The sequence below is a fragment of the Watersipora subatra genome, chromosome 3, assembly GCF_963576615.1.
Source record: "Watersipora subatra chromosome 3, tzWatSuba1.1, whole genome shotgun sequence".
NCBI lineage: Eukaryota > Metazoa > Bryozoa > Gymnolaemata > Cheilostomatida > Watersiporidae > Watersipora > Watersipora subatra.
The window spans coordinates 53,490,920-53,518,896 of record NC_088710.1 but is presented as its reverse complement, the minus strand read 5'-3'; the positions used below and the strand labels follow the sequence as shown (position 1 = coordinate 53,518,896).

The following is a 27,977-nucleotide window of genomic DNA, read 5'->3' as shown; positions in this document are numbered from 1 at the left end:
TTCACCCAGTCGCCAACACCATCACCGAGGGCAACGCTACCAAAGGCCACGGCAGGACCGACGGCCGTACTGGAGGCCAGCCCGTGATGCTTGCCCTACTCCACGGCATGAAGTGGAGTCCAACATCGTCCGCCCATCGGTAGACTCCATCGGGGATGATAGTGACCCTCTCGGGCTACTGGACTCACCAGTCAAAATCGATTTCTGAGTGCCAGTAGTCCCACCAACCACCTCGGCCCTTCTCAGGGCCACCATTTCCATTTTAAGGGTTTTGTTCTGCGTCGACAATGGCGGAAATTCAGTGTCGTACTTATCATCCACTTTTTTTATCACAAGTCATACAATCAAACAATTTATGCTGAGAAATCCACAACACTAACGCAAAACTAAACCCTAGTACAGTTGATAATGCTGGTCAGGTGACTTCAGATAACCACCGTACCTTTTGGAGGACTATTAGCCGCTACTTTTTTTGCGATATTTTGAGCCATGCGGCTGATTTAGAGGCTGCGGTTATTCTGCAGTTTTTTCTTTCACCGCTAGGGCGCATTAACTGGCTTCTAGGGTTAACGCGCCTCTAGCGGTGAAATAAGAAACGAAACTTTGCCTACTGCGGTACTGTTCCGTGAGGCACTGGGTTAAAAGCATCGGTTAATACGAAACAGTGCCTAACGGCACTGTTCTGTTTTAACGACCAAAGTTGCTGCCGTGTTAAAAGCCCCGTCATGAGTTCTGCGGCATAGGTACACAAAAGGCTATGTATTGTTTTATTACCGTTTTTTAAATAAAGCAGATGCGGCCAATATAGAGGTACGGTTAATAGTTCGAAAAGTACGGTAATAATCACTACTGATACAATAATACATTGCCAAACAAACTCTTTAAAATTTTCAAAACATTAAAAATTACAACAACTGGGGGGCCTGATAAAAACAGCTGGAGGGCCGGATCAGGCCCGCGGGCCTCCATTTGGACACCTAGGCTATATAACATAGCCTTAGCGATACAGAAAATAGAGGGTGCCTAGGTAATGTTAGTGACAGAGATACACGGCTAATCTGATTTACACTAAGCGAATACATGTATATCCAGAGACGGATCTACTGTGGTGCATATGGTGCAAATGCACCACCATAAATATGGCAAAAAATTTAAAAAAAAGATTTAAAATCCATCAAGAATTGAGTAAATTATAATTCATTTCACTGAGAACTTGCTTTGGAAGGAAATGAACAAAAACGGCCTAGCAGAGCTCGTTATAACGAACCAGTTTTAATAACATTGACCTGAATTTGTTTAGCTTATAAACAAATGAGAGTGGTCCCAATAAACATCCCCAATTGAGCCACAACTTTTTTGAAAGAAGTATGACGAGCAACTTTAAAAGCAAAATGTCTCAAAAGAAAGGTCAAGAACAAACTTTGGATCATTTCTTTCGACAACAAAACAACAATTCAAAAAAGTACGCCCTAATATATCTGTTTTATAATAGCATCGTTATGTAGCTAATACTACGAAACATTTTTAATGGTAGTTTGCGGAAACGATGGCTAATTTCTGCACAGCCAAACCAAATGGCTGTTGAGGTTTTGTGATTGATTTTGTCTTGATTTTATTTTATTGCACAAATGTTTGTTAACTTTCTGTTTACATGTAATCTTGATATACATAGTATAAGGAACATTATAAAGCATCAATTTAATTAATCATATCTAATGCCAATTTTTACCTCTAAACTTGTTGTTTGCTGCAAACAAATGATTACACGGCTCAAACACACCTCTCCTTCATTCTAAGATGCCTAAATTTCAAAAAGTTCCGCTAGCGCGGGGCCAGGTAAGCGGGTTGTCCCGCGCACCCCTCCCACTCTAGATATACCTATTACACAAATTTTGCACCACACACTTTTTTCCTAGATCCAAACCTGGGTAGTAACCGGCTACTTTAGTATTACTAACGTATTATTACTACATCCCCTCGGGTGCATTTTAATTGAAGATTAATCAGCCAAACTCAGTTAATCGTTTATTTGTATTGGTCACGTTAATCGTTTAATTAACACGATCATTGTGCAGCTCTATTGTTTTCTCATTCATAGCACTCATATTTCCAACATTTTCTCATCTTTAGATTTGTAAGTCTCTCACATCGATTTCGAAATAGTTAATTATCATTAACTTATATGTAATTATAGGACCAACAGACTTTTTATGGGATTATGAGGTGGTCGAGGCATCTTTCCGCAATTCTCAAAATGATACGTACCTGGAAGTCGAATACTCTCCGTGAGTCATCTCATTTGCGCAATCTTTTTCAGTTAGTTGCTGCTGGTACGCTTGCATGGGCCTCTGACACTTGCCCAAATGAGCGAATATTTCTTTATGTGAGTATCTTCATAATATTATGCTAGAATTATCAGCTGACCTGTTTATGCATTTTGCTAGCTAGACAACAATCCCTGACAGGACTAGGGTAACACAGGAATGACAGCACTTGCTCCTATATTATCTTCTAGAGTTTAATGTATTAGCATCATAGATATATATGGGTCTTTATATCTATGATTAGCATTGGTAGCGCGTGAGTATTTACATGTATGCAATCATTCTGAAGCCCCTATATGCACCTAGTAATACATATAAAAAGCTGCTTTGTGAGTATGGGGTTCTGCAGTTTAACATGCAGTTGCACAAAGATCTCTACTCTTAGCAGGTTTGACTCTCAGCCTTTTCAGCAATATAGAGATACTTGTTGAGAATTGTCATAAGACAGTCTTAACTTTCAATGTGCTCATTGTCAGCATCAGACATAATTATGTCAGATAGCTGCGCAGCCAGCATATATAGTAAAAGTTCTGCATCAGGTTCTATTCTCAATGGTCATGCAATGGAAATATGTGGCACAAAAAGGCACATGTAAAAGTGCCCATTTTGCAAAAAATTTGGTTATCCGAAAACCAATAAATGCTGTTCGCTGAAAAAATTGTTGCTTTATCTAGGTTGGAAGTTTGCTATTAGTGATAATATGCTTGCTACAATACATCCTGCATGGTGAGTGCTCCCTGTATGAAAGACAAGAATATCACTACATCTGTGAAAACTTATCATCTAGTAGAAGGAGAATATCACATGTATTTATGAAAACTTGCTACTTGATAGTTGTTGTTAAATGAATATACATACTGCTTTATTGTTGATTCCATTTTTATGATGCAGGCATGGACACTACATCGTACTTCTTTTGCAAGGGAGGCGTAATCCTACAGAGGTAAATAGACCAAGCAGCGATATTTCATCAAATGTACTTACTGGTGGTATGTACGTACTTACTTACTGTCCTTACTGGTGGTTAACAGTATTTAGTTCTTTAGAAACTTTTGTGTACAATTTGTGAGATTGCATTGACGAACATTTTCTCTCCATTATGTTTGATTCTACAGACTATTATTACATTCCATATATATGAAATGTTCATTCATTGTCTTTACCTATCCATTACCTGCACCTCTACATCATCTACTACTACCTACACATCACCTACAATCTACCTACATATCGTCTACACAACACCTACACAACACCTAGACATCACCTGCACATCACCTACTCTTTACCTACACATCTATGCATCACCTACACACTACCTACACATCATCTACACACTACGTACAATGTGTACAATGTTTGCACTCCTCGCATGTGATATCAAATCCATCGAGCCGATAAACTACACAAGCTAGCAATTTTTGCATAACTTGTGTAGTTAGTGCGAAAATGTGAATTTTTTACACTCTTGTAGACAATGTGAACATTGAAGAATGTACGTTTAAGTCAACATGACATAAACATGGATAGAATACTTGGCTGTAAATCCTTCTCTATTGCTCAATTTAAGATACTACAACCCAGAGCTGTATAGTGCATAGAGTATAGCGCATAGAGTATAGCGCATAGAGTATAGCGCATAAAGTATAGCGCATAGAGTATAGCGCATAGAGTATAGCGCATAGAGTATAGCGCATAGAGTATAGCGCATAGAGTATAGCGCATAGAGTATAGCGCATAGAGTATAGCGCATAGAGTATACACGCATCGAGTATAGCGCATAGAGTATAGCGCATAGAGTATAGCCCATAGAGTATACACGCATCGAGTATAGCGCATAGAGTATAGTGTATAGAGTATAACGCATACAGTATAGCGCATAGAGTATAGCGCATAGAGTATAGCGCATAGAGTATGGCGCATAGAGTATAGAGCATAGAGTATAGCGCATAGAGTATAGCGCATAGAGTATAGCGCATAGAGTATAGCGCATAGAGTATAGCGCATAGAGTATAGCGCATAGAGTATACACGCATAGAGTATAGCGCATAGAGTATAGCGCATAAAGTATAGCGCATAGAGTATAGCGCATAGAGTATAGCGCATAGAGTATAGCGCATAAAGTATAGCGCATAGAATATAGCGCATAAAGTATACACGCATAGAGTATACTCGCATAGAGTATAGCGCATAGAGTATAGCGCATAGAGTATAGCGCATAGAGTATAGAGCATAGAGTATAGTGCATAGAGTATAGCGCATAGAGTATAGCGCATAGAGTATAGCGCATAGAATATAGCGCATAGAGTATAGCGCATAGAGTATAGCGCATAGAGTATAGCGCATAGAGTATACACGCATAAAGTATAGCGCATAGAGTATAGCGCATAAAGTATAGCGCATAGAGTATACACGCATAAAGTCTAGCGCATAGAGTATAGCGCATAGAGTATAGCGCATAGAGTATAGCGCATAGAGTATACACGCATAAAGTATAGCGCATAGAGTATAGCGCATAGAGTATAGCGCATAGAGTCCCGTGACCAAAACCGGAAACAAAAAGGCTAGTTTTCAAACAAACAGACCATTTTACATAAGCTGTAATGGAGAGACAGCAATAGCAGCTAATAAAAATAACTCCCATTTGCAGTCATTCTAAAATTGTTTGTTGTATTATATACCATTTAAAAGAATTTCCCTACAAGATGATGTCAATAATTTTATAATTTAAAATAAATTAACCCTCTTTAAAGGTTGACTTGCAACAAAATTCACATTACAGTTATTTGATATGAAAAGATTCACCATGTCTTACTCTGCTGTGTTGTAGGTGCAAAATATGTGGAAATGTGATTACAAGCTCTTAAAAGCTCAAAAAACGAACAGTTAATCGCAGCCACACGAGACCGCCCTAGTTTGGATTCTCTTTCCAAAACGGGTCAAATGTGATGTAGTTGTGAGAGATGGTTTCTGTTTACACTTTCATGCAACCTTATTCGTCAAAATATTTCACAAATATACTTCACGCATTCAATAAAACCATGTCTATTGTTCTTACTCGTCTGTTTTATCATCATCGTAATGCTGTCACTTTTAGCACTGATATCCTATAACTTACCGTAAAAATTCGTTTAATTTTTTAGCCTTAGCTTGAAAGAGTACATATCATTGTCTGATAATCACGACGAGCCTGTTGGTCACCAGTGATAATCGAAAAGTGCTGCAGAAATTATTTGCGAAGTATTGGGTCACATGATCAAATTACGACTTGCCGATTAGACCAAACCGAAACAAAACTGTTAAGTAGCGAGCATCTATATTTGATACTGGGTCTTCAGTAAAACCCGAAGTGTTTGTCATAAACTAGTGCTACGATAAGTTTTATATTGAGCTTTGTATTGGCCTTTCAATTCACGTGAGAACATACGTGACAAGGCGATAACCAAATTTCGTAGCTACGTCATCGAAATAAAAAGATTCCAATCTACGGCGGCTTTTCGTTTTTGAGCTTTTAAAAGCTTGTAATCACATTTCCACATATTTGGCACCTACTACACAACAGAGTAAGACATGGTGAATGTTTTGATACCAAATAACTGTAATGTGAATTTTGTTGCAAGTCAACCTTTAATTATAAAATTATTGATAGCATTTAGTAAGAAATTTTGTCTTCTTCTATATGGTATGTAATACAACAATGAATTTTAGGGCAACTGCAAATGGGAGTATTTTTGTTTGGTAATGTGGTTGACTCTCAATTATAGGTTATATAAAAATGGTTGACTCTCAATTATAGGTTATATAAAAATGGTGGGCGCTCCTGTTTATTTGGAAACTAGCGAGCTCCCATATATGCTTCATTGGTCGCGGGACTCTGTGCACTATTATTACAACTCTGCTACAACCCACCTTTGAAATGTCAACTGCATAAAGATCATGCAAATCAATTCTAATACAATAGGTGACAATAAGTCAGGTAGGGTAGGAGAGCTAAGCAATAAATAACAAATGCATATCTGTTCAGATATGATAGCAGTACATAAGGAATAAATACTTTGAGATACTTTGATTTTATTGTATACATTATTTACTGGATAGTTATCCGCTCCTGTATACATTATTTGCTGGATCATTATCCGCTCCTTCACACATTATTTACTGGATAATTATCTACTCCTATATGCATTATTTACTGGATAATTATCCTCTCTTGTACACATTAATTACTAAATAAGTATTCACTCCTGTACACATTATTTACTAGCAGTTGTTTTCATTGAGGGCGCATCTAGTCGTGATAAAACACTATTAGTGACAATAAATAAACAGACAAGAGTAATAATAAGAGTAATAAGGTCATCCTGAAACAAGTACACATAAAATGCAAAAAAGTGTTTACAAGCTGCATGTACCTCTTCCTCGGTAAACATATTTAAAAATTGTTTATACAATGATAACTAGTGGCACGTTCATGTAGTTGCATGACATCTCACGGTTGTACAACGTTCTAGAGTCGAGGCTTATTGTAAGCCAGTCAGTTGAGCTCGTCATGAGAGAGTTCGGTGTTTACCCAGTACTTACATTAAATACTATAAATTATTTCCCTACAATCTAATAGCAATAAGTTAAATTAATTTAAAGTCGTTTTTCGCTTATTCTATAAAAATAAGTTTCTATCGTTTTTTGAACAGGTTATTACCTCAATCGTCCTAGGACTGGCTGACCTAACGTCGTTGATTTTGTATACAGACTCTGCTACCCCTCAAGTATTCTACGACATTGTGTGCTGACACAGGTAGTTGGCAGGGGCAAGCAAACATACCTCTCGACTATTTCCCCCCAAAGGTGGACAAGTTTAATGCATTTGCTATTCACGGTTCTGGCTTTAACCGTCAGTACGAACAGCTCTATCATCAGATGGAATTATCTGCTCAGCCAGACTTGTGAGTTCTGCAGTATCTATACTTCTCTATAATAGGAACTCTACTTCTCTATAATAGGAACTGTATGTCTTTATTATAGGAACTCTATGTCTCTATAATAGGAACTCTATGTCTCTGTAATAGGAACTGTATGTATCTATAATAGGAACTCTATGTCTCTATTATAGGAACTCTACGTCTCTATTAAAGTAGCTCTACTGCTCTATAGCAGTAGCTTACTACATGATTATGATCATTATGTTCGTAGTCACAGACAAGAAGATTTTAAACCCATAGAATTCTCAGCAATTATACCAAGTAACATGTGCAGGAGTTATTCACCCATGTGGACGGCCAAGATGAAGTAGCGCTCGGGAGGTGCAAGTCAAGTGATACTATGATTTATATGATAAACTGACCATAAATATGGAATAGTTGATGTACGATCTACAAACATACCTTCACTGGCTGCTGTTATGTTCCTTATTCATTAATTACTAGTAAATCACTGCTGCTATGTCCAATCTAATTTTAAATTTTATATATCTTTTTTAGTAATTTACTGCTTTTAAAAAGAAAAAAGTATTCTTATAGGAAAAACTTTGTTTTTCTCCATTCCCCGCTTGCTCTCTCTATTGTAGGTAGTTGATCAAACACATGTAGATTGTTAGATATATTTTATGAGAAAAAGGTAAGCTGGTCTTGAATTACCTTGCTTGAATTTTTCGTCACATCTATTATTTAATTAAGTTTGTTTATTGCAAAGATGGATCATTGTTGCTTCAAAAATTAGCTAAGAAGAGGTGGTTGGTAACTGCTTATATCAAGTAAGGTAAGATAACTCCTTGTGCTGTTGGTTAATCCGACTTTATTGTAAAAAGAACAACTCTGATCTGAGGCTACTAGCTTACACTTTCAATAAAAGAGTGATGCAGTTGGTCATGCCTTCTATATTTATTATTTGTTTTACTTTTATATTTTGTTAATTTAAATTGCTGCTTTGCGACTAATGTGGTCCGCACCTTGTATCAGTAATTTGGAAGCTTTTTGTTCTTCAGGTTGTGCGAAATGTTTCTTAGTTTTGAACCAACTCTCAGGGTACTAAAGAAATTTCTGATTGTTCTAACTACCAGAAAATAATACAGTCAGTTGAGTTTCGCTAAAGCTATGAAAATAATCCTCCTTCAGCATCGCTCCGGCTATTGTTGTAAAGTCTTGCTAGTAGTATTATATGCTTATGACGTATTTACTTGCTTAGATTCTGTCTGTATGTACAGACTTCTACCGACGTGTTAGTTTTCTCTACAGATGGTCAAGACGGATCTAGTCATGCTTTACATATGTCAGGGGTCATATGCTCATGTTCTCTCTCAGTGGGAATGAGCTGTGAGTGGTTATGCCCTGCGAATAGCTATTACTTTACTTTTAATTCTCACCAGTCATTGTGTCGAAAATAAATGTTACAGAAGAAATGTGGCATTCGGTAAAAAGTTCAGCAAGTGACAGTGGGTATATGAGCATAGAATATGTTGGGTGTGTTTATGAGCATATATTGTGTTGAATATGTGTCTATGAGCATAGAATGTCTTTGAGAGTAGAGTGTGTCTATGAGAGCAGCTGTGTTATATGTTTAGGAGGGTAAAATGTGTCCTGATGTTGTGGTGAAAATATGAAGCACATGAAAACACTCTTTTGCTCAAATGATCAGCTTGATAAAGCCGAGGAACAGCTGATTAGGCTGCTACCATTCCTTTTTTGTATTTGAAAAAGGGTGAGGGCCAAGTCAGTGAAGCGACTTTGTTGTACAGACAGCACGCAATTGCCGGCTCTTCTCGTTACTTCTTATAACGTGTAGAAGTCAACAGTAGTGTTCTCAGGTTGTATTAAGAGTGCTGCATCGCCTTTTCTTTGTTTGACAGGCAGTGAGATACCTGTTCGGGCATGCTCACGTAAAGCAGCAGTTGAATCCTACCTCCATACACTAATGTTTATGAAAAGCATGTGGGCAGGTGAAATACTGAACAGAAGTTATAGGTAAATCCATCACTTGCAGGCCCTCATTCATTAGTTCCAGCATAGATCTTTCATGGAGTTGTCTTGCCTTCTCTAGAAGAGGATTTTACAAAACCTTTAGAAAGCCTCCCCAAGCCAAAAGACTTGATTCAAGGCTTCACTGAAATCATAAAAATGTAAGAAGTATGTATGTATACATAAATCTGACTAAAGAGTATCCATACCGGAACAGGAAGTAGTAATAATCGAAGATATAATCTCTTGCCATGTCCATTGTTATCATTGTTGTAAAGCTCCTTGAATGTGCATGGATAGCTCCTTGAAGGTCAGTGTAACCATGCTTTTCATTCAATGTAGTCCATTACACTATATGTGAATATCTGTAATGGTGGGTGTTTTCTGGGTAAGTTTTGCCTTACACTTTCTCTATGTTTCATCCTTTTTATCTGTGTGTATGTCGTATGATGGTATTTATGTCATACCATGTATTCATCTATATCATATGATGGTATCTATGTCATATGATGCATGTATCTACGTCATGTGATGCATGCATCTATGTTATATGATGTATGCATTTATGTCATGATGTACATATCTATGTCATATGATGGTATCTATGTCATATGATGCATGCATCTACTGTATATCATATGATGGTATCTATATCATATGATGTATGCATCTATGTTATATGATGTATCTACATGTATATCGTATGATGTATATATCTATGTCATATGATGCATGTATCTATGTCATATGATGTAAATATCTATGTCATATGATGGCATCTATATTATATGATGTACAGTATGCGTCTATGTCATATGATGTATGTATCTGTCATATGATGGTATCTATGTCATGTGATGTATGCATCTATGTCGTATGATGTAAATATCTATGTTATATGACGTATGCATCTATGCCATATGATGTATGTATCTATGTTATATGATGGTATCGATGTTATATGATGTATGCATCTATCTCATATGATGTATGTATCTATGTTATATGATGCATGTATCTATGTCATATGATGTAAATATATATGTTATATGATGGTATCCATGTTATATGATGTATGCATCTATCTCATATGATGTATGTATCTATATTATATGATGGTATCTATGTTATACATGTATGATGTATGAATCTACATATGTTTTATGAGTTTTTTATACTAGCCTATAAGGAAGTGTTTGTTCTCATTGAAAAAAATCTTTCAAATGTTAATTCCTTCTAATTGATTTACAGTAATTTGCTTCGAAAAGTTCCCACCAATTCAAATGCAGTCACCCATCGTTACCCTAACAATAGAAACCCTGAAGCAGCATTACGTAAACAATCAGATTTTACTTGCTGAACAAACTTGTAATAGGAAACATGTTTATTCAGGCTCTTCTCGTTTGTTTTGTGATTATGTCATGCGATCACATGCTGATTCAAGTGATCATACCGATAGTTCGAGATTATATAGAGAGAAATGGTGTAGCTCTTATGATAGCTATTATCATCGTCCCACTGATTGAGAAGATACTGTAAGTCAGCTAATATCTATTAAAAATACAATTAACAATTAAAATACTACAATTTGTACCTGTACCCTGCGCATGAATACACTTAACTGTATTATAGTAAATAGTTTACTTTTTGTAAGAACACAGGCTTGTGTATGATCGGATATAATTAAACTTATTCAGAGCAGCTAGTTTCTCTTTGTGCACAACACAACAGCTTCACCTAAAGTTATCTCATCTGGTTGATAACACTAATGATAATGCGTGTGATGTGAGAAGTACAACTCCAGCGTTGTCAGAGCAGTGTAATCTTACCATATCTTCTCTATCATAATTCAGGGCAGTATTTAATACTATGCCTATTAATGATGACAGCAGTAGTGATAGAGTCTGTTCTTCTCATCTAAAGTAAAATGTACCATAACTAGTTTGTGCTGATTAACAGACAATCATTAATTACTCCACCATTATATTTACAGATTCTTTAACATCCCTGGTACAAAGGCTAAAGCTTCTAAAGCTCCAAGAAGTAAACCCAAACAGCAAAGAAAAAAGAAATACCTTATCAAAAAGAAAGGTCAGGGTAAATGGAAAGGCTTTGCAATAAAATTCAGGCCTCAGATGAAGTTGGAAAAGATTGAACAATCACAACAAGACAACTCAAGCCTTGACCTCAAAGCTCGCGTGACAGTTATTGACGATAGCAGCATCTTGCCTTCCTGTAGCCAGGAAGCTGATCACCCTCAAACCAAATATGTTACATTGGAACAAGACAACTCAAGCCTTGACCTAGAAGCTCGCGTGACAGTTATTGACGATAGCAACATCTTGCCTTCCTGTAGCCAGGAAGCTGATCACCCTCAAACCAAATATGTTACATTGGAACAAGACAACTCAAGCCTTGACCTCGAAGCTCGCGTGACAGTTATTGACGATAGCAGCATCTTGCCTTCCTGTAGCCAGGAAGCTGATCACCCTCAAACCAAATATGTTACATTGGAACAAGACAACTCAAGCCTTGACCTCGAAGCTCGCGTGACAGTTATTGACGATAGCACCATCTTGTCTTCTTGTAGCCAGGAAGCTGATCACCCTCAAACCAAATATGTTACATTAGAACAAGACAACTCAAGCCTTGACCTCGAAGCTCGCGTGACAGTTATTGACGATAGCAGCATCTTGCCTTCCTGTAGCCAGGAAGCTGATCACCCTCAAACCAAATATGTTACATTGGAACAAGACAACTCAAGCCTTGACCTAGAAGCTCGCGTGACAGTTATTGACGATAGCAGCATCTTGCCTTCCTGTAGCCAGGAAGCTGATCACCCTCAAACCAAATATGTTACATTGGAACAAGACAACTCAAGCCTTGACCTAGAAGCTCGCGTGACAGTTATTGACGATAGCAGCATCTTGCCTTCCTGTAGCCAGGAAGCTGATCACCCTCAAACCAAATATGTTACATTGGAACAAGACAACTCAAGCCTTGACCTCGAAGCTCGCGTGACAGTTATTGACGATAGCAGCATCTTGCCTTCCTGTAGCCAGGAAGCTGATCACCCTCAAACCAAATATGTTACATTGGACATGGACATTGGCAATATTGAGGTTTCCCCACCACAAAATGGTGGTCGACTCAAAAAATTGTTCTTCGGTTGTTTTAAACCGAATGTTCGTTAGAAAGTATTGTTGTACATATATGTTATTTTTGTTTGTTTGTGAATAAACTATATAGTTGAATTGAACCTATTGCACCAACTGTGTGTTAAGTTTTGTTATAGTTGTCTTATCAATAAGGTCGTTTGACAATAGAAAAGCATACTCTTTCCATACTTTATTTTATATCTAAAAATAGAGCAATGCAAATGAAATGTATAATAACTTCCTTCATTAACTTTTTTACTGCCAAAAATATTTAAAGTGTTTTGCAAGCTTCCTCATCAATTTTAGAGCCTGTTTCTTTCTACATATCAGCACATCTCATGCGCTATAATAACAGCAGTCAGATGCATGACTGCTGTCAGTTAGCGTTCTGTTACTAACGCTGACAAGTACTTATTAAAAACCAAAAAATATTAGCGGAGACAGCTAGATGAAAATATTTTATACATGATGAGAAATATCTATTTATTATATATTTATTACTATTAGAAATAACTATTTATTGTTTAGCTAATTCCATGAAAATGGTCGAGTTCTCTAAGCTATGTCAAGGTCGGGATACAACCCACCAATCTTGATAATTCTTTTTCCAAATAGATTCCATATAGCCTCACTCTTATCCTTGAACATAGATTTATCCTTCAAAATGCCACATTCTTAGATGCTTTCGGTTTTCCATTGATTACTTACAACAAATACCATAAAACTGCTCTAGTATATACTAAATGTGTTTGATACACCGGGAGTGTTCTGTTATTGTAGCATACAAAAATTATATTATATTACATTATATAAACATTAAATCTATCTACTGGTATTTGCTTCTATTACTATATAGACTCTGATCTTGTAATCTTGAAACTGTCACTCTGAAATAAAGTGCTTCATAAAATGATGCCTCGCTCTGGTCTCGAACCTATGACCTTCAGACTGTGAGGCCAACACCACCAAGTTAACTCACAAGAATGCATTCTGAAGTATAAGAATAATCTTCAGCATACTGTAAAAGAACCAATCAAGTTCCTCTACTTGCCCCACAACAAAACAAACCACTCAAATGCAAGACAAAGAATATATATTTCACAGTAAATCTTCTATATATATGTATACTATAGATATATATATATATACGTATATACTATAGATATATATATATATAAAAAATTGTTTCCTCACCCCGGATACTCCGTATGGGTGGTAAATTCTGCTCTAACTCGGGTCTCCTACCAGAGACCTGGGAGTTTGAGCACTCGCCTCAAGATCTTAGCTGTTCCCAATAGCGCACTTTTCTGCAACTCACCTGAGTTGATTGTTGTTGGTAGTTGGGTAAGCCACATTTTATGCGCCGGTGTTATTGCGCCCAGTGCCCCAATGACTACTGGGATTACAGTTGTTCTTACATTCCAGTATTTTTCAATCTCTTCTCCAAGAGGGAGATATTTCTCTACCTTTTCTTTTTCTTTGCTGGCTATATTGTAGTCATTAGGTACTGCTATATCTATTATAGTAGCTCTCTTGTTCTCCTTGTCTACCACCATTATATCTGGTTGGTTTGCTAGAACATGCTTGTCAGTTCAGATGTAGAAGTCCCAGAAGATCTTAGCGCGGTCATTTTCATTGACCTTACCAGGAGCTTCCCACCAGTGTTGTGGTTTATTAAGGCCATACTCATCACATAGACTTCTATACACAACACCTGCGACATGATTATGCCGCTCAGTGTATGCGTTTCCTGCTAGCTGTTTGCATCCACTGATGATGTGTTAGATGGTCTCAGGTGCATCTTGGCACAGTCTGCATCTAGGATCGTCTCTAGTGTGATAGATTTTCGTTTGGAGTTGCCTTGTTGGGAGCACTTGCTCCTGGGCTGCCATGATTAGCGACTCTGTATTGGCCGTTAGGTTTCCTTTGTTCAGCCACATATATGTCTGGTGAAGATCGCCAATCTTGGATATTTGTTGATGGTAAGCACCATGAAGAGGTTTCGTGTGCCAGTCAATTTCCTCATCATCAGGACGTAGGTCCGTTGTAAGAGCAACCGATTGAAATTCAGCTAGCAACTTATCTGAAATGGATATGGAGGCTGCATATGCTTTGATGCTTTGCTCCTCCTCTTTCACTGTCTGATGTACACTTTTGAGCCCCCTACCGCCATCTTTCCTACCAAGATACAATCTAGTAGTATCAGATTTTGGGTGAAGTGCTCCATGCATGGTCAGCAGTTTACGAGTTGCTATATCCGTTTCTTTGATGGCTTCCTCAGTCCACTTTATTATGCCTGCTGGATATCTTATTACTGGCAGTGCGTAGGTATTTATTGCCATGACTTGGTTCTTGGCATTGAGCTGGCTCCGTAAGACCTGCCGAAGGCGTTTCTTGTATTCGGTAATGGCTTTGTGATGTACCTCGGCTTCGTGGTTGATGTTGCTTTGCAAAATCCCCAAGTACTTGTACCCTTCTTCTATATCTTTGATGGTACCATTTGACATTCTTAGGCCATCTGTGAGCATAGAATGGCCTTTCTTGAGAATTAGCCTTCCACATTTCTCAATACCGAAGGTCATTCCGATGTCCTTGCTGTATACCCGAGTGAGGTGTATTAGCGAATCAATGTCCCTTTCTTTGTTAGCATACATCTTGATGTCATCCATGTAGAAGAGGTGGTTAATCTTGGTGCCACTCTTAAACTGGTACCCATATTGAGTCTCCTCCAGCATATTGCTTAGAGGGTTTAGGCATATGCAGAAGAGCAGCGGTGATAAGGAGTCACCTTGATAGATGCCTCGCTTAATTTTTACACTCGCCATATATATATATATATATATAGTATATGATAGATATAAACTATATATATACTATAACATGGATAGTATATATAAATATATATATATATATATATATACTTCTCAAGGTATGCGTGTATGTATGCATTCTAGCTATAGCTATTAAATTCTTGGAATAATGAATTCATACCGAAGATTTGATTTCATACCCTACCGTTCGCCAGTTCGACGCCCTACCCACTAGGCCACAGAGAATCAGTTGATAGCTTGAGAGCACATACCCAACGGCTTTGCAGGTTGGGTAAACACGGTCGTTGCATAAGTAAGTGATTGTCATTAGTTAGCTTACTCAAATTTCTCATTGGCAGTCTGCCTGGCTAATAGCAAGTGGCAGGCAACTCTGATTACTTCTCAATGTTTATAAACTGATTTTTAATACCCTGGCAACGCTGGGTAGCACAACTATTATATATAAGAGTACAGTTCAAGACGCAATGAACATCCAGTAAACTGCACAATAAAAGACTTCCAGGCGTCCTGCTGTTGGTCACCCCTGCGGCGTCTCTTACAGCTCTTTATGACTGCTTAGCTTCGCCCTCAGTAGCAAGGTCGATTCGGCAGCTGACCTTTGGCTGCCCGAAAGTGTTACCGGGAGCCGTGTTGTCTGCCGAGTCGAGGCATGGCCCTGTCATGGCGTCGGTTGCTTCAGGGTCGGCTTCTCTTTTTGACCCGGCTCTGGTCTCGGCGATCGGTCACCACAGTATCATAAGAGAGATCTTTGGTGATGTAAGGGAGAGTACGAAGTAGTATATTAGTAGTAGTTATATAGTACCTGATATAACCCTAGCGATAATAACTCATTTGGTAACACAGTTTTAAAGATAATAGTTCTTCAGTTCCTACTCATCACCTCACAATACCAGACTCCTTCCTCACTCACTAATGAGAGATTCATTACGATGTCTGCTGATACCCTTGGCACAATTTAGCCTCAGGTCTAAGATATACCTGCATTTCATTTTTTGTTATCATTAGCAAACAAGTTAGTCCTAGAAAGAGTGAAGACAGAAACATAATTCGAGGGCTGACCATGGCAGGATGCAAGTTGCTATAGTTTAAAACGTATGCTCTTTTTTCAATTAATAACAAATTCATGGCATTTTTTACATAATAGTTAAAGTTGTGAATTCCCAAAAACAGTGTAACTTTACAATTTTATCAATGTAAAGAAGAAAACTTGAAAAAGTTAGATAATGCGCCTAAATGATGTTATAACACAAATGCTAAAAATGCACTGTTGCATTTTCTGCAATTCATTCTAAACTTGAAAGCATGTTTTTATTTATATCTATATTTAACAGTGTTAAATAAAATATCATTGCACTCATTGATATGTTTGCTAAAGTTTGTTGCCAAAACTATAGCTTGTAATGTGCAATAGAAAAAGAGTTAGGAATGTGTATCCATTGTAAGCCGTGTTAAAGATTGACTTGCAACAAAATTCACAACACAGTTATTTGATATGAAAAGATTTGCCATGTCTTACTCTGTTGTTTTGTAGGTGCAAAATATGTGGAAATGTGATTACAAGCTCTTAGAAGCTCAAAAACGAACAGTTAATCGCAGCCACACAAGAGCACCATAGTTTGGATTCTCTTTCCAAAATGGCTCAACTGTGACGCAGCTGTGGTAGACGGTTTCTGTTTATACTTACATGCAACCTTATTCGTCGAAATATTTTCACAAATATACTTCACGCACTCAAAACCATGTATAGACATGGTTAAAGATGTTGTCTGTTCTTACGCGTCTGTTTTATCGTCATTGTAATGCTGTCACTTTTAACAGTGATATCTTATAATTTACCGTAAAAATTGAGGTATTTTTACGCATCAAATATGGCTAACAGACTTTTTAACAGACCTTTGTATGATCTCTATTTATATTAGTATATTTTGCTCTTTTTAAATATTTAATGATTAAATAAGTCAATTGTGAATAGCTGAGATAGGTATTTATTAAAAAATAATGACGTTTTTGGTTGTTTTCTGATCACTATCTCACTCAGTAAAAAACCCCGTAACGCCATGGAAAACCCTGGGAAATCCTTTTTGTGAATACTATTTGATTGGCTTAGCTCAAGTGCGAAACTGCACATCTCATTCCTGAGTGCTTGGGAGAAGTGAAATCTTGAAGGTAGTTTGATGTTTCTTCTTTCTACAGACTTGAATTTACAGTTTGGAATAGTAAGTGAATTTCACAGGGACGGATCTACTGTGCATATGGTGCAAAATTAATGCACCACCATAAATATGGCAAAAATTAAAAAAAAATTTAAAATCCATCAAGAATTGAGTAAATTATAATTCATTTCACTGAGAACTTGCTTTGGGAAAAAAGGAACAAAAACGGCCTAGTAGAGCTCGTTATAACGAACCAGTTTTAATTACATTGACCCAAATTTGTTTAGCTTATAAACAAATGAGAGTGGTCCCAATAAACATCCCCAATTGAGCCACAACTTTTTCGAAAGAAGTACTACAAGCAATTTTGAAAGCAAAATGTCTCAAAAGAAAGGTCAAGAACGAACTTTGGATCATTTTTTTCGACAACAAACAACAATTCAAAAAAGTACGCTCTAATATATCTGTTTTATAATAGCATCGTTATGTAGCTAATACTACGAAACATTTTTTATGGTAGTTTACAGAAATTATGGCTAATTTCTGCACAGCCAAACCAAATGGCTGTTGAGGTTTTGTGATTGATTTTGTCTTGAATTCATTTTATTGCACAAATGTTTGTCAACTTTCTGTTTACATGTAATCTTGATATAAATAGCTTAAGGAACATTATAAAACATCAATTTAATTAATCATATCTAATGTCAATTTTTACCTCTAAACTTGTTGTTTGCTGCAAATAAATGATTAGACTCTTTTGGGCTCAAACACACCTCTCCTTCATTCTAAGATGCCTAAATTTCAAAAAGTTCCGCTAGCGCGGGGCCAGGTAAGGGGGTCGCCTCGCGCACCCCCTCCCACTCTAAATATATTACACAAATTTTGCACCACACACTTTTTTTCTAGATCCACCCCTGATATCTATAGTTTTCATTAATCGGAACACAAATACAAAGATTATGGTACACGCATTTTTTACGCCAACAACGCTTAGCTATGGTTCAGAAACCTGGGTAGCATACGGAAAGCGCCTCAAGTTTCTCGTATAGAGGCACGTTTAGTCAAGAACAATCTGAAAAGAATAAGTCATTTTATTCGAATAGAAGACCACTGATACCCGAATCATGTGAAGAATTTAGAACTGGTAAACACAAGCAAAGAGGCAAGATAAAATGTTTCAAAGAAAGCTTTAGGCATTATTTGAAACAGTGTGTTGTTGAGCTCAACACTTTGTATTACTTTAAAAAGGTAGAGCAAAATGGAGAACTTAAATTCATCAGGGTGTGCAGATTTTTGAAGGATGCAACTTTGCACAGTGAACTTCTTAGAAACAGCAACAGGCATTCAGTACAGGTGTAAGTGGCTACTGCTTAAGTCCCATTGCACAAAAAGATACAAGAATTGAACTACACTACTACTCTATATTTTGTGAATACCTCATAAAAAAATATTGCTAATAGAATGATGTGAGAAATTCTGGAAGTCGCTTGGCATAAATTACTTCATATGACAAAAGTTTAGTCTAATTTGACTTTGCGACAAACCTCGACTAAGAATCAACTTTACATACTAAGTTAAGCAGTTTTGATGTCTTCATCCCATGATGAAACTTGTATATTAAAGAAAATATTTTTAGTATGCATATTTGAGTTCAATTTTGAAATAGCTCTAAATCTTAAACAACAGAACCTGTTTTTATAAGAATATTTGCTGCTAGCATTAAATGGTTTCGACATACAAACCAAGTATTGAAACCTCAACTTCCAGAGTACCTATTTGTCTAAATTTTATTACGTAAATCAAAAGTTCACAGTTCAATTTAAGCTAGTTTTGTATCTCGGTTGCTCTTGAATCCCTCGCGCCATCTGTTTTCTGTATCACTAGGGCTACACATCCATTTACTCGCCTTTAATGTAGATGTTGAATGACAATAACTACATCTCATTAAATATTGAATGATTTACATATTATTTGATCTTTTGCATGTAGTTTTACAAAATGCTTTGTGTTTTATGTTTATAAAGCTTTATGCAGTCACTTTAAGTTAGACTTTTGGAAGCGAATTGAAATAATAAGAATATTTGCTACAACATTGGCCAGTTTCAATATACAAAACAAATACTAAATGAATTAACTTCTTATGTCAAAGTTTGATTGTACCACTTCATTTAATACTAAACCTATACAATTGCCAACTTGTGATAACCTCTACATATGTACACATTGGACATACAATGTAAACAATGTAAAGCATATCTAGTGTACGTTTGAGTAAGTTACACAATGTTTTTATCACTCATTCTACCAATGAACTTAAGTACATGTATTGCCAATTCTACACTAAACTATTCTACACTTCCGCGGTTTGTTAAGGTAACCATAGAAAGCTTTTGTGTTGTATATTATTTGGTCAATTTAGTTGATCATTAAATTTAGTTCTTTGATTTGAGCCGTTTTACATACCTAGTTTCATATACATTACATAGTTTTAATACATATTTGAAGTGTGTATACCATGGTTTTTAGGCTGAGAATAGAACAGAATACAATGTATTTTTATAAAAATATTTGCTTCAACAGTTAATAATTTTGACATATGAAAGAAATATCAGAACTACTGATCTTACACTACACATTTACTGCCTGTGATAGGAATTAATAAGCTTCATATATCAAGGTTTGGCTGTCTACACATTAAAAACTGCAAAATACGCTTACAAGTGCCTAACTTTGTAAATATGATCTAAAATTTGTGTAGTAGCAATGTAATTATCAAGGGATTTACAAATTAGGTTATAGTGCTGTGCCTGTTTAGTAAGTCGTGTTCAGATTAATTGATCAATAATATTTGCTTCCGCTATTAATATTTTGGCCGACAGTATTATAAAAAAATATAACACATAACTCGATCCAGCAGGAAATTACATCAAAACTAAATATTCTTTTTAGGTAAGTGTAATAGACAGAGAAGTTACTTTGACACAGAATGTTCTTTACAAAGCCTATTATGCATGAAAAAAACATTTCTAACTAGTATTGTCACAGAACATAATATTCCCCATAAATATAGTAAATCCTTACTATATTTATGATATTACCAGTGGATATTTTTAAGGTACGTTTTAGCAATGCTGAATGATCGAATAGTTTAACAATGAAAGCTGTAGGACGGCGAAATAGCCAGCCATTATGCGAGTATGTAATTTATAAATTTTTGTTTAATGGTTGCCTCTGTAAAAAGTTTCAACATTTTTAAGAACAAAGCTGGCTTAGACATTCAATTGCTCAGTGAAATCAACTATGTTTCACTCTCCAGAAAATGTTGCCTGAAGCAGTTCACTCAATCCATATTTATTGGCTGCCAATAGTGATGATCAGAAGTAGACAACTCCTTATTGTTCACATAATTTGCTGCTTTTGTTTGATTTACTGTATAGCTTTCCGCTTTTGCTTCGCCTAACAAAGTGTTCTGATTGCATGAGTTGAGTCATGGTCGGATGTACATGTACTTTACCAATCTATACTACTGGCCAGTGCATTGTTTTTATACGACTTTTCCATTACATACCTGCAAGCCTGTCCATTGACCTTCATAGGTTATGAGCATGCAACAGGACATGCGAAATGGGCGTGTATTAAACTAACAAAGAATGTATTTGACCAGTGCTTCTGCATACAGAAAAACATACTCAGTTTGTACATACTTGCAAAACACAAAATCACCTAAGCAAACTTCAAAATACAAACATAAAATATTTAAACACCGTCCATTTTATTGTATTGCTTAGATGAACGACAGCAACGATTCGAGTGCAAACTACTCATTGTTATTCCAACGCCGAAGCTCCAGAAATGATTTCAATAAGTTCCCTTGTAATGACAGCCTGTCTTGTTCTGTTGTATGTAAGTGTTAGCTTATCAATCATCTCACCTGCAGTAAGAATAACTTCATATAACATTCAAACTCAACTCGTCACACTACATAAAATCAATTATGTTCGAGAGAATGCAATCCAAGCTATAATTATTAATTAGAAAAGAGAGACAGATACATGTATGTTCTACTTAGATCACTATGGGTGCAAACTAGCGTGTAGTGTACAAGATATATCATGTTAACGTTATTCAGTCTGAGATAGGTAAATGATTAACTATCAAAAACTATTAAGATATCATTTCACAGCTTGACGTAATAACTATGGTAATAATTGTGCTGAAAACAGCTGTTCTTTCTAATGGGCGCCATACCTGCATTCTTGCTGGCTCCATCCATGGCTGTCATCCTTGCACTCTGCTCACTGGCTGCTCCCTCCTTCATACCAAAGTAGACAAGACTAGCCAATGCGAACTCGTTATAGCTTGTCAGCACATCCTCATCCACACTGTCATACAATGCCAAGTTCTCCGCGGCAGAGACAGTATTAAGTGAGAGGAGAGGCAGTTGTGTGACTGAGTAAGACACGACAGACCTGCATAAATAGATGTATGTCTTAACTATGTGGTACCACTCACTATTTAGTCAGCAGTTACATATTGATTCTAACAGCGTAACGGTGGTACAAAATTAATTTTTTTAAAAGTTATGTTCTTTTTAACATTGAATTTTTTAGTACACCTTCTGATGACATGTTGGGTTAACTTCACAGGATCCCTATCAGTGAGAAAAAAAAAGTAACACCAAAATTGGTTAGAAGTAATTGTAAAAAATATCTCTATTGACAATGAATGATACTTGTGTCCCTAGAATGCAAGTACATATAATGTTTTGGGCTACATTCAATAAAGCCTGCAAAAACTTTATGGTGATATAAATAGGTAAACATAATGCGTGCAGGAAACAGCACAAGTTATCCTTACCTAAATTTGTTATAAAACAGTGTGCCATGTTCATAGTCATATCCAGAGTTGATAATTTCTTGTGCAACAACAGAGGCATCAGCAAAGGTTGGTGGTAGCCTACCAATATCCTTACACACCATCATCAGATTTTCCTTGTGTGTTCTGCAACAGCAATGAAAAATAGCAACTGGTATTTGTACCAGTGGCCTGAAATTCTGATATTTTATCCGTTAACCATAATCTTCTGTCTGTTTGATGATAAAACGGTAAAGCGAGTTGAATCCTACAAATATATAATACAGAATGTGTTATACTCTTCTGGGTCTTCTGCGAATATGGGTGACTAACCTTGCCAGAATTCCCCTGGCCTTATCGCCAACAGCTACAATCTTGACATTAACATCTGCAGACTTCTGTGCCACCTCAGCCTTGATAGCTTTACAAATGGCTGAGTGGACACCACCACAAAGACCCTTGTCCGATGAAATGGCCACTACAAGGTGGTTAGGCTTGCTGCTGTCAGCCTCTACCTCCAACTTATCATAAAATGCTACAATAATCACAATTGACAACCATTATAGGTTATGATCGGCATTGGTGATAAAAAACTCAAAATAAAGACTATTTTAAAAGATCACAGATGTACAAATTTGCATACAGTCGCAATAGTCTAAACATTAAACTCTCTTAGGGGCAAGATTCTTTATTATGAGAATCTTGCGTGAAATTTAGTGAATCTTTCAAACTTTACTAAATCTTAGTACGTCATAATATAATATCTTGGCTATTTAAAACTCGAAAATTTTTTAAAAATCAGCCAATATATCGACATGCATTGACGATTTTGTGATGTCTTGTCAGAATGCAAATGCATGCAACAAAAGGACAAAATGATAGTCATAAGGCACTAATGAATTCGGTAGCATATGTTTACTATGGTTACTCTAGGTTTACTGACTTGCAGGAATATAGTGCAATGTATATCGTTTTGGTGTTTTGCATACTTTTGCATACTCTTAGCTTGTCTGTTCTCCTCAGTCATATTGTAATAATACATGCGACACGACTGACTGTTGTTTTTGGCTTTTTCTTCCTGCTCTTTGCAAAGCTTTAGGTAACTCTTACCTTCTTTCAATTTAGGTGGTATTTTTTAAAGGCCTATTTGAAACGGCATATGTTAGTTGCAGTAGTAGGGTAGTATACCAGGTAGCCTACATAGCTATTATAGTACATTATTCCTAAACTGATCTAAGTAAAACCATTATTGTTCAGTTGATGTATCGAGATTAACACCATAACCATTATTAAATTAAAAGTGATTTAATTCAAATAAAATTGCATCAATATACAGATGCTGCAGTTAATAAAAATAAATATATTTATTGAAGATTATTTAAAAATTTTTTTCATCAATTCCTCTAAAAATGAGTAACTCATCTTGTTACTTGTGAAATTCTTGATAACTAACATAAATTTGAAACACTAATAATAAATATTTTATAGAATATGAACAATTAATATTTACTAATAGCAGTTCTAATCTGAGCGTAGGAGGTGATATTTTAATGGAGTGTTGTACTAGTTATATTAATTAATAATAATAAAACTATTATTAATACTATTACGTATATCATATTTATAAATTTAGACAATAATATAATAATTACTATTTAGATAATAAATGTAAATTAAAATTGAATAAACAATGAATATAATGTAGTACGTTACATATTAAAAATAAATATGAAATACTTGTTAGATAATTTTATTTAAAAAATGCTATTCAATTTCAAGTAAGAATAAAAAAATTATAATTTCGAAACGATACTATTTATATACACATTATTAAAAATGGAATTAATTAGTGTTAATTAATGTTTGCTTTGCTATATCGTTATTTACCAAAAAAATAAGTGACAAGAATATCTCAAAAGCACATTAACTTACTCATTAGTGTAAAGCAGAGACGAAGTAAACAGTATATTATATAAAAACTTTATTTTAAATGAAAATTTACTACCAGATTGGTATTTGTTTACATGGCAAATCACTAATGGTCTTGTAGTTATACATGCACTAAAGAGTAATGACTGTGACCGTCGTCTCTGTTCATCCATACCCTCATCAGTATTACTATATATTTAAAAGAGGGTAAGACCAGCCTGTTATTGAAACCAATAGAGAGCAATTTTCACAATGATCTCTTTTGCAACTTTCTTTTATTCATTATTGAGGAAAAGCACTGAAATAACTTGAAATTTGCGCTGCTGGCATGATAATCATAGTTAAATAAGAGTGTCATGTTCACAATGTATTTTTTTTGCAACGCAGGTTTTTCAAGACCAATTATTAAATTATAAAAAAATTGCTAGAAGTGTCAAATTTTCTAATTTACAAAAAGTTCATTTGGATGGAGTAGTAAGGCAACTATAACAATTTTTACAAGTGAGCTTATTATTATCACAGCAAATTGTAATGACCGGCCAGATGCTGTATTCAAGTGTATTGCGATTGGTACTAACAGTTAAACTGGTTCCGAGAGATTAAAATGTTTGTGAATTATATTTAAACTGTAACAAAACTTGTTTCACTTTACTTTGAGAACATTTAAGAATTTATATTTTATTTTTATACCAATGTAGAAGAATGCCAGACATTGCCCGAGTAATCAAAAAAGTAAATGAACAAAAAATTTATTTTTATTTAACATATAACAACAGTTATCATTCCAACTTTCAAGCTTCATATCATGAGAAGTGTTTTGTGCAGTTCACATAAATTAAGAGAAAAATAAAACAGCTGTAAAGGTTTTCAAACAGCTGTAGCCTCTAAATTTCAGATCATAAAAGAAGTGTTAAGTTGAAATAAATTAAGAGAAAAAATAAAACAACTGTAAAGGTGTTTAAATAGAAATGTGAACTAATACAATTATCTGATTTTAAGTCGTTTCAGTTTTGGCAGTGTAAAACGAAAATATTGTATAGAGTGGTATAGAAACCCCTAGTAATTAGTATCTAATGCAAGTACTCCTGGTAAAAATAATCAAAATTTTATATACGTACTGTACATATTAAGAATTAGTAACAAAATAATAAGTTAAGCTTAGTAACTATACATAGTTACCTACAGTAACTTTAGTGTATTTAGTGGTTATGATCTGCAACTAAATGTAACATTACAATGTACTACGTGCAGTATGTACTGTGAAGAGTTTTTGCCTTCAAGACAGACGTATAACATAAACGTTGAATTTAACTTAAATGGATTTAGCTTACTAAACACATACTTTAAGCTAAAGTTTTAGTATGTATTTTACTAAACTTCAACTGTGTCATAGGCTAAAATTATATCACTTATCTATTTTCGAATTCATTTTTACTATAACTTATAATGAATAACACTCAACTGAGATAGCTAGCATTGTATATATATCCCTTTCAGGAATTGTGCAGCATATCGGCATTTTCATTATTTCGTCATAATCAGTACACCGGCTGCCAAATTTTAATTTTGAGATAAATTTTTGTTGATATCATATGGCATGAAGTTTTTAAAAAATTCGCCCTGACGTGGCGAGGACGAAATAACATCATGTTTCGTATAATGAGGCGAAATGAATCTTAACATCTTAACAGGGGCATCATAATCCGAGGGCACACTGTATTAATTAATAATAAAAAGTACACATTCAACGTGTGCAATCGTGAAAAAGATATACAGCCTTGTTAGTAGACTTGCAATTTGAATGTAGTGAGTTCCTATCTAGCACGACGGTGATTTTTCGTTGCTAAAACTTTATCGCTAAAGCTGGACAAACAAACGACAGACAAACTTTGAGATTTATATATATATTATATAGACAGAGAGGAACAATGATAAAACTGAATGACACTTTACTCAATGACAAATGAAATGTTTAATTTCATTTTCAAGTTCATATTTATTATATTGTACCGCATAATGATTGAATAAAATGTAGAGATTATGAAAATATACAACTCTTTGTAAAATTACATGCTAAAGTATATTTTCAGTCAAATTTTAAAAGGGTCCAAAAACTGGCAATTATCATAGTAAAAATCTTACCTTACCTTTATTTGTTGACAAGCATAACACTCTAAAACATACAAGCAGAAAGAAAAAAAATTGCTTACTAGTAGCTCCAACTCCATATGTTCGTGCAGGCTTTAGCTCTCTTTCAGCCTTTGAAAATTTGGCTGCAGACACCATCTTCATTGATTTGGTGATCTTCTGAATGTTTTTGACAGATTTTAAACGAGAAGCAACTAAAATATGTGTGAAAATGTTTGAGAATCCGCATGCACAAGAGTTGACTAGGGAAATGTAAGGTAAAGCTACTTTGTAAATATATATATTAAAGATATTCACTTCAATAAAAATCAAGGAACACAGCAAAAATTAACTACCAAGTCTTTGAAGACAGTAGCAAATTTGCTAGTAATTCAAAAAGTGCAAAAATCAAATATGACCTATGTTGAAGTGATACTCACTATCCTTTAAGGTGGCCATGTTTCTCGTTTGGTAACTACAACAGCAAAATATTGTAAATATTAAACAACTTTTGAAAGTCTACAAACTTCTGTCCACCTGGATCTTTCTAAAATGCATTTAGATTCTAAAGCTATATCGGACGGCGTCTGCAGGAATAAGTGCAGGATACGCTTGAAAAGCGTATCCTTTTCAAGCGTATTCTGACGTATAATGGAAGTCATTTGCCATTACAAATACAATGTGCCTAATTACACCTCTTCCACATTTCAAAATCTTGCAACTGTTCTACAAATATTTTAAAAGTATTTTGCATAACAGTTCTCAAATAACGTTGCTGTCGATTAGCAAACAGGGCACTGCTCGACATACCGTAAGCACACTAAAATATTACCAATCCTGAGGTAATTTTGGAACCAAACTTATCATTATCCAAGCTAAAGCCTTAAACATAATAATTTAAAACCTTTGAATGTTAATGGTTTCGATAAAGTTACTCACCATTGTACAGTGAACCCGGCTGACTTCAACATTTTGTAGCTGTAAGCTCGACAACAGCAGTAATGTTACTTTCTAAGAGCCGGCGCCGGAAATGTCCTGCGCATAAACATCTGCGGAACAGTAACGTTTCTTTGTAGTGATACAATGAAGAGATCAATACGCCGGCCGATTTTGTAGGAGTTTTCACCCTTTAGCTTTAGGTGTTATAACTCCTACTCGTCACAACACACTAGTTGACATACGTACAGTATTTATAAAAAATGCTATTTCCGTCGCAGCAAAACTAACCCAATACCATTATTGTTGAAAAAATGCTGAACAAATTTGTTTTCAAGAATACAAAACAGCTTAAGAGAAGAGAGTAAGGTTTTTTAATGCAGAAGATACTAAGCAAGAAATAACAGGTAGCCTAATGAATTTTAAAAGAAGCCTTACCATTACATTTGAAAGGCAGCAAGCATTGGCAAGAAAAATTGAAGCATTTGCAAGTAAGCAAAAATCTGCTAGCATTCATGCACATAAATTTATATGGACAAGTATAAAGCAAGTATATATTCACATCAGCATATGTGACTAATTTTTTAATGTAGATCAGTGCAGACTAACTTGCATTAGTCAGTCAGAAATGTTGTAGAAGAGAACAATATCCCTTACAAAATATAGTATGCTGCTTAACAAACTTCAGAGAAAGGTTTTGGTGGAAATAATGGAG

The 27,977-nt window shown here is 35.5% G+C and overlaps 2 protein-coding genes across 2 annotated transcripts; one reads left to right on the top strand and one right to left on the bottom strand.

Annotated features, from left to right (window-relative positions):
* Positions 1-287: 287 nt before the first annotated feature.
* On the top strand, positions 288-7,630 carry LOC137390729 (UPF0462 protein C4orf33 homolog). Its single transcript, XM_068077052.1, has 5 exons — positions 288-306; positions 2,195-2,285; positions 3,216-3,267; positions 7,074-7,267; positions 7,515-7,630. Exons 1-5 carry the CDS (start codon positions 288-290, stop codon positions 7,612-7,614), a joined length of 456 nt encoding a protein of 151 aa, XP_067933153.1. The 3' UTR covers positions 7,615-7,630.
* A 13,421-nt stretch (positions 7,631-21,051) lies between these two features.
* Positions 21,052-27,373, bottom strand: LOC137389623 (ATP synthase subunit gamma, mitochondrial-like). The gene is made up of 7 exons (XM_068075682.1): positions 27,266-27,373; positions 26,767-26,801; positions 26,410-26,541; positions 22,604-22,805; positions 22,274-22,417; positions 21,665-21,885; positions 21,052-21,347 (listed from the first exon to the last, which is right to left on the bottom strand). The coding sequence occupies exons 1-7, from the start codon at positions 27,295-27,297 to the stop codon at positions 21,244-21,246; spliced, it is 870 nt and encodes a 289-aa protein (XP_067931783.1). The 5' UTR covers positions 27,298-27,373; the 3' UTR covers positions 21,052-21,243.
* Positions 27,374-27,977: the final 604 nt, after the last annotated feature.